General features: G+C 43.6%; 1 protein-coding gene across 2 annotated transcripts in view; it reads right to left on the reverse strand.

The window, feature by feature from the left end:
* Positions 1-1,907: 1,907 nt before the first annotated feature.
* Positions 1,908-13,175, reverse strand: part of KLF5 (KLF transcription factor 5) — a 31,950-nt gene continuing 20,682 nt past the window's right edge. For both annotated transcript variants that reach the window (XM_026705314.2, XM_026705315.2), the window contains exon 4: positions 1,908-3,415. In XM_026705314.2, coding sequence (XP_026561099.2) covers positions 3,237-3,415 — 179 coding nt within the window. In that variant the 3' untranslated portion in view covers positions 1,908-3,236. The remainder of the gene's footprint in view (positions 3,416-13,175) is intronic.

Consider the following 13,175-nt stretch of genomic DNA (forward strand, 5'->3'; position numbering starts at 1 on the left):
CTAATTGGTAACTTGCATCTTAAGAACAAGGACTGAGATTAAATCTCCAGGCAGCTCTTTGCTGGCAGCTGTTTCCTTTTCTGCCTCTGAAAAAAGTTAGCAATAGCCTCTGAATCTAATGCTATAGTTAAATTTGCATGAAGGGTACCATTTCACTTATGTTTTAAATCAACAGATTGTTTTGAAGCAGGAGAACAGAGTAATTTCATTACCCTTGAAGATAAGTAGTCAAAGAGTACAGGACTTCCATTCCCTATGTTCCAATGCTGGCATTCTTTCGTCCTAAATGTGGTTTGTCTCATCATCTTGGGGCCATTCCTGGTCTATAGTTGGGTGTTTCTGCAGGCATTTTCTCTTTCATAAGCGTTATGGGAACAGTAACGGGGAGGTATTTAAACAGGAGCATCTCCACAGAATGAAATGAAGATGCTTCAAAGCAAGAATAATGGTGGAGCTATCCAGAGCTCCCAGAAATAACCTGCACAAAGCTGGCAGAGCAGGGGGTGTCAAACTCCTCAATTTCATTGAGGGACACATCAGGATTGTATCTGACCTTGGGGGGGGGCTGGCTAGAGTGGGCATGGCCCGCTCGATATCACTCGTGTCGGGGGTGCCTGTGGCGGCCCAAGCTCTCTGCCAGCAAAAACAGACTCCCGGGCTCTGTTTTCAGCTGTGATGGCCTCCTGCAACCCTCTGCCAGTGAAAACAGAGCCCAGGAGGGCCGCTAAGAACCCTGTGGACCAAATCTGGGCCCCGGGCCTTGAGTTTTGACACCCCTGCTCTAGAAGGCAACTGAGAGTTGGGGTTCTCTGCCACCTAGTGGTCACCTGGATTTCTGCAGGCCAGATCTGGCCACCCTGTCGTTCAGAGGTCTCCAAACTTGACAACTTTAAGACTTGTGGACTTCAACTCCCAGAATTCTCCAGCTGGCTGAAGAATTCTGGGAGTTGAAGTCCACAAGTCTTAAAGTTGCCAAGTTTGGGGATCCCTGCTGTAGTTGGATCCCTTGGCCCATTTTTAGCTAAAATCTATTTTGCCATGTCAGGTCTTCCCTTTGGTGTTACAACGCATTTGCACAGTGGTGGTGTTTTCATTTTAATTACACCTTCTTCCTCTAAAAATTACAGTACTTTTTAACCTTGTGAAAAGCTGAGTTTCCCAGATCCAGCTATGTACCTTACAGAGACGAAACATTCAGACAATTTCGACATTTGCCTGACTGGACATTTTGGGGTATACTTCCTTTTGTTAACAAGATGCAGCAAGGTCTTATCCCTATTAGTTGTCCCAGTTCAAGCTGATTGGTTTTCTTTTTCTATTTTCCAATCTCAGTGCAATCTGAAGTACTTTCAGAGGTCTCTGGTCTCACTGAATTGGGGTAAGCAAAATTCACAAGGTATTACCTTAGAGTTTCGTCAGCTTAGAGTTCTGATATTCTAAAAATCATGTTCTAAATCCTTCTTTTTAAAGCAGGACTAAGTTTAGCTTATAGTAAAATGTTTAACATTAGTCTCAGAGCCTCTTGTTATTTAAAGCTTCTGACAGATGCTCAATAACTCGCGTTGTGGAAAATGGTTGGTTGTCCCTTTACAAACCAGGGGAAAATATGGATTCTAAACTTTAAAACACTTGGCAGATCAGATCTGTCTGAACGCGTATGCTGAATATTAGATGTGCCAGACTGAGCTATCCCTAGTCCAGATGCTTGGCACATTATCTGAACTGATTTGTAGAAAATTCCTTTTGTGATAAAACATTAAGAGCTGATTTGCATATTTACAAAATCTTTGTCATGATAGACATGCAAACATATGGAACATTTTTGTTCTATGGCTATTTATGAAGTTCATCTCTATATATTTAATCTCCACAGAAAAAATAATAATAAAATATAACAAGTATTTAAAAAAAAAACATCCAGTACAGTTTTGACAGAAAATAAATTGCAGGTTGTTTTTTGGATTCATTTGGCTGTGAGTTGATATTAAATTAATTAAAAAAAAAAAACACCGTCTGATTAAAGAGTGTGTGTTGGTCAGGCTTCTAAGAATTACAGATAACGCAGATTTTCAAATATAATACTTAGATTTAGGGACCTGCTTCTCGTGTTGTGTTTTGGAAATAATGAGCGAAGCATATTTATGCAATATTGTTTTATCTGCCTTACATCAATTAACTGCCAGATTATAATTACATAATGTGTGCAAAACTAGTGCACAAAATTCCCAGGGAAATCAGAATCTTTTTGTCCAAAGGGATGAATCTTCCGTTGTCTTTTGGGGGTTCGTGGACAAAAAGAGCCATTGGTCAGACGGCCATTCTCCCATGTCACCCCCATGGTTTCCAGGATCAAAAGGTGGAAGCCCAGTGGGCCAGTGACCCAGTGAGGCCATCTACTCTTCCTTCTCTTCTCCCTTTGTGCAGATGAGCACAAGAGCAGGAATGAGAGCCCTTCAACCATAATTTAGAGCAGAGGTCTTAAGGCTTGTGGACTTCAACTCCCAGAATTCCTGAGCTAACATGACTGGAGGAGGAATTCTGGGAGTTGATGTCTACAAGTCTTAAAAGTTGTCAAGTTTGAAGACTCCTGATTTAGAGCTTCTTGTGGCCAAAGAAATCAGGATCTGCTGGATCAAATGATCTCTTTTTCTCTTTCTTTCTACTCTCCCAGAGCAAGAGGGACAAGGAGAGTGAAAGAAGCAGTGAAGCACTGCCGCTTATTCTTTTGATTCAATTTTATTCTGGCAACACATTTATGGCTGAAATGGATGTATGGGCCTGCACAGCCGTTGTGCAGAAGAACTGCGACTTGAAGACCCATGGTGCTGCTCCATCATGGAGCGGCCTAGGGCCACAGGATCAAATTGGAGAGACCCTTTTTTGCCTACCCAGAACCACCCAACCCCAATCTGCAAAACATCATGACAGGCAGCCCTGAGATGAAACCTGTAGGACTAAGTCCCAGATACAAAGAGTAAAGTCACAGGGCATTAAAGCAGTAAAACAATCCGTGTCTCTCTGGACAGTGTCTTCCCTGTTTCCTCATAAATATACAAAATATACATTTCCAGTTTCTTCTAGCCTCATTATTATTATTATTATTATTATTTTCCTGCTTCTAAAAAGGAAGAGTTCGTACGCAGGCAAACCCTTAGCTATTTCTAGTGGAAGGCGGGTGGGTATACTTGGGTCGCCCGCATGTTGCATAGGTGCCCACTGCCTCGTGAAGACGCAGCTCAGTTCTGGTGGCGCTTCATGTGCAGGGCCAGGTGATCGGAGCGAGAGAAGCTGCGGCTGCAGACAGCGCACTGGAAGGGCTTGGCACCCGTGTGCTTCCGGTAGTGGCGGGTCAACTCGTCCGAGCGAGCAAATCTCCAGTCACATCCTTCCCAAGTGCATTTGTATGGCTTCTCTCCTGGAAAGATCCAAAAGGCAGAATCATTAGTCAATAGTCCCTTCATAAAATTCAAAAGCCAACTCACGCTTTCATAGGTTTCTTTGGGTTAAACCATTGCTCCCTAGGAACATGGTGGCTTGCATAGTTAGGACACTGGGTTGGAGGTTAGCAAGTCTGCATTCGAGAGCCAAGGTTGAGTTCCCTTCCTTTGCTCCAGCTCCTTGTGGGGAACAAGAAAGGAGTTCCCAACTGGGCATCCCCTGGGCAAATGGTGATTATCAGTGGCTAATCCTTTCAACCTGGAAGTGCCTTAGTGCTTCTGACACTATGCTATTACTCCCATATATCCTTTTTCTTCTCACTGCAAGAAAGATTTTATATGGCACAACATTCAAAAATGCAACACCCAACGAGGGTTTTATAAAACTAAGCCACAATTGATGAGGTTCCCATAAAACATGAAACCAATAACCAAGATTTACAATCTTTGGAGCCATATTGTGTTAAGCCAAACTGCATTGTGGTTGAGCCCATTCTGCATACCAGTCTCATTGTATGTATCGCGTAGGACTGCCCAAATTCCCTTCCGGTGGTTTTTCCCCAAAACAGGAGATACAGTAGCAGAGTTTCTACCTACAGCTTTTAGGAAGGCACCACCAACTTCCAGACAGCCATATGAATTGCAGTGAGGAGCTGCCCCACATGTTCTTCCTACACAGCCTGAAATCTCTGACATTCAGTTTGAGAAACCAGGGTAAAGGATACCTGGACCACTTAAGGACCCAGAAGGACCTTCTCCAACATTTCTGCTCACCTTCAGAGCTCCAGTTACTATTATGGACACATTAGTTCAGGTAACAGATTCGTGAGCAAATGCAGATACTAGCAAATGTCTCTTAGAAGGCCAGAAATACTGAGGTGGCTCTCTCAGGTTCTCCTCTTTACACACAACTTCTTGTGAGAACAGAACTGACCAGTTGGGGTACTCTTGAGGCATCAGTCTTTTATTTGGTAGCTTTTAGATTAATCAACAAATCCTATAGAAATTTGTCTCTATAGCCAATGGCCAAACACAATGGGTTTTTATCATAAAATCAATAAAACATGGATTAATGGGCACAGCAGAAAAAAAATCATACTTATGGACTTAGTTAAAGCTGAACTACATGTTCCCCCAGCAGATGCAGACACCAGCTTCACTTTGGTACAACACATGTAGTAGAAGCCATTTTGAAAGATGCCTCAAAGTCTAACCAAAGATTTACTCCCCATGCTGAACGTTAGACCCAAAGTATATTTTACCCTTTCCATCCCAGATTTTCTTCAATGCTACAAACATCAAGGCAACCTTTAGATCAACTAAGATCAAAAGATCTAGGGAGGCAGGACTCCAAGGGTGAACAGACATAGAATCTCAAGTAATATTAAAAAGAAAGGACATCCAGCAAAAGAGAGCATGTAAACCCAACAGGTCACAACCTCACTAAAACCGGTTGTGACTAAGTCCCCAAGTGAAAACAAGTTAAAACAGAGTAAACCTCAAGTCCATACAAAGCAGCAGGGCTTCAACCAGTTATAATATCAGCTTATCTCATTGCTTCTCATAGGACAGTGATGGTTAACCTTTTTGGCACCAAGTGCCAAAATTGGAGTGCGTGCGCCGGAGCGCCGGAACCCATAAGAGAGCAGCTGGCAGGTGCACATGCACGCACCAGCCAGCTGCTCTCTTCGAGGTTCTGTTGCATGCATGCACACTGGCCAACTGGTCTTCATTGTGCATGTGCCTGATGGAACCCAGAAGAGTAGCTGGCGATGATGTGGATGCTCACAGAGAGGGCTCTGTGTGCTACCTCTGGCATGCGTGCCATAGATTCGCCATTGCGAATCTGGGTTTCCCATCAACAATAGGATCAGGATGGGGGCTCCTAGGTCTGCTATCTTCTGCCATCTGAAACCCTCATTTGCACCTGATCAAGGAAGCAAAGGAACCATGGATGGAACAGGGGACCATGAGTTACAGATGAAGGTCTATCTATCACATCCCATCTTCAGGATCTTTGTGCAACTTCAGTTTGGTCAATACCTGGATGAAACCAGCACAAAACCTCCTCAAAAGCCCAAGATAAAAGACAGGTCCTTCTGTCATGTTTGTCTAGGGAGAGTCTCAGTCATCCAGGTCATGGTTGTCTCCAAGGTACTTTTTCAAAAGGCAACTGGATTCATGCAGTCATGCCATGATTCATAGTCTTTTCCCATACAACCAAGCCAGGAATACGTGGGGGCACTTTGCAATCCCAGCCACCTCAGGGGAAAAAAAAGAACAACTTATTCTTATTCCTCAAAGATAGGAGTGAACAACTATGGCCCCCTTACAACCTGCGGACTTCAATTCCCATAATTCTGAGAGTTGAAGCCCACAAGCTATAAAGGGGCCAATAGTTGTCCCCTCTCTGCTCTAAGGCTTAGGCAAGCTTTTCAAATTCTTATTTTCTCCACGTGCACGAGATCCTTTGCATTTAAAGCCAGCATTTCTGGAAAACATTGAAACAACTAATTTATCAAGCATTAGGTTCACTTGCAAAAATTAGGCCCCAATTGTATCAGGCCGCTAGCACGTTTCTCCAGCCCAACTGGGCCCAAGAGAGAGGTGGGCTCCTTCCTGGGGGTTTGCAGGGATTCGGGAAAACACCTAGCTAAGGTTCTGTGCAGTTCAGAGAACCCCCAAATCCCATTCCTGGATGGCCCTAACCACCCCGCCCCTCCCAGGAATCCCCATGTGGCCCGTTTTGGATGCAGTTTTGGATGGAGGCTCAGGGAAGGTGTAAAATGGGCCTCCTGGAAATTTAGGAAGGCTGGAAATGGGCCTGTTTCTGGCTTCCAGAAAGCCTCCGGAGTCCGGGAGGCCCTTTTCGCCCTCTTGGATGCTCAAGGAAAGCTTTCGGAGCCTGGGGAGGGCAACCACCACCCCCGCGTGCCATGGTGCAGGAGGCCGACTAGGCCACTCCCACCATGGCCACGCCCACCCAGCAACCAAGCAGAGAACCCTTTGCTAAAATTTTTGAAGCCCACTCCTGGCCCAAGGTGATCAACACCTGAAATTATGTGTGGCTTCAACTGGAGCACGAGATACTTAACACCTTGGAAATTTTGACCACGGATTTATGTAACTGCCCAATATAGATTTAATTGCATGGCTTTACACAGTGCGTTTGGAACATACTGTCACAGATAGCTAAATATATGGGTATTTAATTTAGCAGCCTAAGTGGGATATTTTTAAACATACCTATAAAATTCATAACTATGTTTGTTGAAATGATGGAAGGGTATTCATAGAAACCAGAGGCAGGGAATAAAATGTCTCTCTGAAGAACGAAGGGCGCTGTTCAGTGTGACTCGAAAAAATGTTATTTATGTGGCCAAACTTCATTCACGTAAATCTATGCTCGCAGGCCATTTCCACAGTTTACAAAGAGCATTATCATAAAACCTGAACACACCCCAAACTATTTTATCAGTTGTAACTGTCAACTGGAGCTGTTAGAGGGCTCTGAACTTGGACTTAGTTCTCAGGGATAAAAAAATGCATGAGGTGGTAAATCTTTCTAAGCTAGCCACCACGTAGGAAATTTGCAGGTAAGATTCCCTTGAAACTGAGGAGAGAGAGAGAGAGAAAAAAAAGGCTAAATTAGGATCTTAGGACATACCGCTTGCTTTCCAAGCACAGGACTGCTGGCCATCTCACAACTTACAAGTATTCCAGTACTTGAGGGGCTCCTACAAAGACGAGGGGGTCAACTTATTTTCCAAAGCACCAAAAGGCAAGGGCAAGAAACAATGGAAGGAAACTAATCAAGGGGAGAAGCAAACCTGGAATTAAGGAGGAACTTCCTAACAAGTGAGGACAATTCACCAGTGGAACAACTTGCCTTCAGAAGTTGTGGGTGCCTCATCCCTTCAGGTTTTTAAGGAGAGACCAGACAGTCGTTTGTCTAAAATGGTACAGGGGGTTGGACTAGATGACCTCCAAGGTCTCTTCCAGCTCTATTCTGATCGAAAGTCTACACCCACAAATTAAAACTGCAGACACAGGTCAGGATGAATGCCCCCACCACGGAGTTCAACATACACAAAACCTTTTGTAACGCACCCACATCCTTCACCCGTATTACGTAGCGCAAACAGAAAAACAAGCTTTCTGTATACAGGCAGGATTTCTCCACACGGTTAATTTCCGAGCAGGAACAGCCAACGCAGTGAGTTCCTGCCTTACAGCATTTACAAAAGGAGAAAAGGTAGAGAAGAGTTCAAGGAATGTCCCAGAGGTGCTTTCCCAAGAGGCATCTGGACTTTGAGTTTTGTTTTTTTTTTCTTCCGCTTTTGAAAATGTTTCGCTTCTCATCCAAGAAGCTTTTTCTGTTCTGAATTGAAAAAGCGTCTTGGATGAAAAGCAAAATGTTTCAAAGGCGGCAGGGGGGAGGGGGACGGACGGACGGACGGACCCCAAAGAAAAGCCCAGTTGCTTTTTGGAAAAGCACCTTTGGGACAATTCATAACCTGAATGATTGGCAATCTCAATCGATGATTCAGGGAATGAAAATGGATAAATGCGGTGATATTATAACTAGACACAACCTGGCATTCTCTCAATCGTAAAGCCCATTTCTCTGCAAGCAAACTTACCTCACTGCGCATGTGTGCACCTCCCAGCTGATTTTCGGCTTGTTTGAGGCCTTTTTTTAGCCTCCCAGAAGCTTGAGGAGAGCCTTTGCAGGCCGAAAAATAGGCCCGTTTCATCACTTCCTGTATTTCTGGAAATACCAGAAGTGACTAAACAGGCCCATTTTTCGGCCTGCAAAGGCCGCAGAAGCTTTCCTCAAGCCTCTAAGGGCTGAAAAAGGCTTCAAATGGGCCAAAAATCAGCTGGGAGGCGCAGTGCAGGTAAGGGAGCGTGGGGGGATTGGGCGCGCATGTGCAGGGGTGGTGGGGGTGGTGCACACATTACCTCCTGAGTGCTGGCATGCGAGCACTCACGCACAAGCATGTACATGATCTTTGGGCACAAGAGCCCAAAAGGTTTAGCCACCACTGCCCTACACTATTTTTGACAGATGGGAATCCAAACTCTTCTTGAAAGTCTCAAGTGATGGCACTCCCACAGCTTCCGAGGGTAAGTTGTTCCACTGGTTGATTGTTCTCACTGTCAGAAAGTTTCTCCTTATTTCCAGGTTGAATCTCTCCTTGTTCAGTTTCTATCCATTATTCCTTGTCTGGCCTTCAGGTGCTTTGGAAAATAGCTTGACCCCTTCCTCTCTGCCCCTCAGATATTGGAAGACTGCTTTCATGTCTCCCCTGGTCCTTCTCTTCACTAGACTAGCCAAGCCCAGTTCCTGTAACCATTCTTCATATGTTTTAGTCTCCAGTCCCCTAATCATCCTTGTTGCTCTTCTCTGTACCTTTTCTAGAGTCTTAACATCTTTTTTTATATACCATTTCAGACAAGTGACTGTCCAGTCTCCTCTTAAAAGACATCGGTGATGGAGCAACCCCAACTTCGGAAGGCAAGCCATTCCACTGGTTTTAAGTTTTCTCACCGTAAGGAAACTTCTAACTAGTGTTTCTAAAAGAAGCTGTGCAACCCTTGTTGAAAAAGGTCTGGCACGGATATGGCCAACTCAAACCACCCCTCTAGGGTCACAACTCATCCTGGTTTCCTAAAGCTTTGGAAAAAGGTATGATGGGATCAGCCACAGAGCAAAAAGCCACCAGCATCTCAATCCCATCCGCTCGAAACACGAGCAGCCACCTTTAGATCTGCATCTAAAAGGAATTTTACATTTTTCCGTGAAAGGGAGTTGCTGGCCGACACCCAAAAACCTGCCCATTTGAATGGATTTTGTTAATTCAGTGGCGGATCCATGCCAGAAAAAAAAAACCCCACACTATACTTCACCTTCAAGTCAGGAGGATTTACTGTACAGCATCTACCTTTCTGGAGTAAAGGTTTCCTAAAACTTGGGACAGTATAAAACGGAGCGTTTCCACGGAGGGTTAGAAAGAAATCTCTAATTTAGGGCTAAAGAGGAGAATTGTTCTGTCTCCCTGGTTGAGATATTTCAGCTGAAGTAAGAATTGAGTAGATCCAACTATTGCGTGCAACCACCCACTAACTGTAAGAATGCACCTTTTATCTTTTGTTTTCCTCCTGTTTTCAGTTTCTACTCCTTCCTAGCAAAGGTTTCTGGATGAAACCTGCATAATGTTTTGGCCGATTGGAGAATAACAGAACTAGTCTATTGAAGTTTCTTTTCTATCAGAAAGGAGAATAATCCTCCAATATTGAATATTTAAGAGTTTTAACGGAAGTAACATGCCTATTTTCTGCATGAATAATGGAATTCTTCTCTCCTTTTCTCTTCTGGTCTCCAAATCACCTTCTCGCTACCTTTTACTTTTTAAATGTCCCACCCCAACTTTTCATGCAGGTTTTTTAACATTCTGGCTACGCGATTTGCAATAAAATTTATACATTTTCCCAGAGAGGGAGTGGAAAGGCTTTATAACTTTATAATAAAATGTCGTTTGACCTTTGATACCGGAAACTTTTTTTTTTTAAAGGCACAGCCCAAAGCTGTAAAAAAAGGACAAAACAACGGACATTTCCCAAGATAGAACAAGCCGTAGGAACTAAGCTCCCCTTCTCCGAATTCAAGATCTCTAAGAATTAGATCCCCAATTCTTAATCAAGCTATCACCACATTCGGCATAAGAACCGGTTTTTCAAAATTTCACTTTACATGAGGAGAGTTTTGCTTTAATTTCTACTCTTATGCCAGTGAAACATGGACACTAACCTCACAATCGATAACAAAAGCTACGAGTGGCACAAAGAGCCATGGAAAAATATACATACATACATACATACATACATACATGCATACATATGCTCAGCATTACAGGACAAGGTAGAAAAACCTGCACATGGATTATGAAAATATACGATGCCATCAAGAGATTAAAAGAACGGAAATGGAAATGGGCTGGTGACATAGCAAGAAGAACTGATGGCAGGTGAATCAAGGCGGTCATGGAATAGATCCCACTTGATCAAAAGTGTCCACAAGAGACCTCAAGGAAGATGAATCGATGAGATCAGCAAGTATTATGGGGCCAAACTGGCAAAAGAAAGCTCAGGACTGTATCGATTGGAAACCTGCGAAAGAGGCCGTCATCCTGTAGTGGATAGACAATGGCTTAACTGAGGAGGAGGTTGAATTTTGCTTGCTCTGTCTTTCATATGAGATCACCTCTGCCTATCTTGGACTACCATTCCCAACATCCCCCTAGTACGAAGTTCCTTTAGGTAAGCTCATGAGGGTTTTCTTAAAAGGAACTTCTGAATGACGGCTTTAACTGAAGGGCAGAAATGAAAGCTCTTGAGATGAACCAGAAAACATTTCTTGTTTGTATCTTTCTTGCATTTCCACATATTTGTCCTGTCATTTGGTTCAGAAAACTATTTGGCACAAGTTCCAACATAAGAATCTGTTTTTAAAGTTATTTTAAAGCTCATTTTCATTGATTCACGATGTGGAGCTTTAAGGGGCAGAGGAACTCCTGATGAAACGACGTTTATTTGCTCAAAAAGCAACAGAGACACTGAATTCTTTATTCTGCTTCTAACAGGCTGCAAGAGCGGCTTAACTTTAACCATTTGCACAAAAATACAGAAGCTGCAAAGTTTTCAGAAAATAGTTGACTTTCCTCCAGAAATTGAAAAATGAGGATTTGAGAGGTCGCGAAACCCAAGAATGCAACTGGCCATTAAATGCAACGCGCTGGAACATGATGTCTTGCATTCAAACAGATACTGCACTGTAAAAGGATTACTGAAAACCTCTGAGGAACATGAGCAGGGCCCTTCGGAGTTTGTTAAAATGTCAACACTGTTCAAATAAAACAGCATGGAGGAAGCTGGTACCGAGTCCTGGCGAAAACAGCAAGACTTCAGTGCTTTCTTCCCGCGCCAGAAATATTATACACATCACTTCTGGGAAAACAGAAACTGCTTTCCTTTTAAGTTCTGTTTCAACAGAACTTAAGTTTTTTTCATAACATTAATTGAATTTTTGCATCATCTTCGTCCAATCTCACCGATTTCAAATATTTGGTTAGGCTTGAGTCAATCAACGAATGTTATTTCCAAGTCCTTTGACATCGCTCATAACGCATCCCTACTTGCAAGTCGATTTATTTTTATTTTCCAAACGAACGCATGTGGAATACATTTAGGGATAACTTTGGGTCGAAGACCAACATTTTGTTTGGAAGCAGTTTAGAACAAGCCCGAACCGAACAAGATAAGAAAAGGAAATGGGGAGGAAGAAAAAATAAGCTATCTTTAACCGTCTTCTACTTATTTAAGCAAAATACTGACAGTTACTAATAACACGGCTTTTCTTTTCTTTTAGTATCCTTGGACGATGAAGAGTGCATAATGCTTTGCTTTGCGTGCAGGTCTTCCTTCGCCAAACATTATCCAGCCCATAAATATCCCCTTGGTGCTGTGATACTCGCCATGCTCGGTTTCAGCTTCTGCACCATGCCAAGGGAGACTAAAAATACGTTACATGCTTTGCCCTATAATTACACCATAATTTCGGCTAGGATGTTGTTTTATCAACAATGGGTGTTGTCATGGGAGCTAGAAATCTCCAATTAAAAAAAGAAAAGCTCCTCGCACCAAAATTCCAGCTTGATTATGATTGAGGGGATCTGCACAAGGAGTCAGGTGGGTGGGGGAGATGAGGAGAAAGAGAGAGAGAGAGAGACGTTCGTAGGAGTAGCGATTTGTGGGGCCATTTTTTTTTTTTTTTTACATGAATGAAAACTGGGGCAGCGGAGAACCTGCTTCCAAAGTCGTCAGACACTGGGATCTCGCCGAGCGGTAAGGAAACAGTCATTGTAATTGGGGTTTTGAGCATATTCGGGATGTGCAACCCCATCCCAGCAAAAATAAATCATGCCTTACCAGAGAGGTGCGGAGGGGCTCACATATGGCCAGCCACAAACAAACCACTTTATGGATTAACGTCATGCATGAATGGGGAACAAGAAAAGCAGAAATCGGCTCCAAGTATGAATAGGACTCCTGGGCAGATTCTGGTCTCAGCGGGTGGGGTGGGGGGCAGAGCCTGGCTGGCTCTCCTGAGACTCAGAAGGGAAGTGGAGTTGCTCCCTGCAAGAGAGACCATCTCAAGACCAGGCCCTTCTACAAATCTTGCCACAAGGAAACGTTTTTCCTCCTCTTTGAAATGAGGTTTATTTCACAAAATCCTTCAGCCAGACTACCTACTTCCTTCCTTCCTTCCTTCCTTCCTTCCTTCCTTCCTTCCTTCCTTCCTTCCTTCCTTCCTTCCTTTGCTTCCCTCCCTCCCTCCCTTCTGCTTCTTGCCATCAGAGGAACCTGCTTAGCTCAAGGCTGTGAACTCACCAAAGGAGAAAAGAGCCACAAAGAGCCAGAATTTTCTACCAATATGCTCCAAAGGACCTGGGACCACCAATATAAGTAATGCTTGGGCACCCTGGGAAGTTTACCCTGCAGGTTTAGGAACGATGCCATCTTGGTAACATCTGACAGAGGCTGTTACAGAGACAGGAGCTGTTAAATAAAATGTGTTTACCTGTTTAAAACGTGTGTGTGTGTGTGTGTGTGTGTGAGAGAGAGAGAGAGAGAGAGAGGATGATGCAAGTTGCTTCCCTTTGAAAAGTTGTGTGC

Source organism: Pseudonaja textilis, chromosome 8 (assembly GCF_049901715.1).
Source record: "Pseudonaja textilis isolate UNSWEBS1 chromosome 8, rPseTex1.2, whole genome shotgun sequence".
In the NCBI taxonomy this organism is placed as follows: domain Eukaryota; kingdom Metazoa; phylum Chordata; class Lepidosauria; order Squamata; family Elapidae; genus Pseudonaja; species Pseudonaja textilis.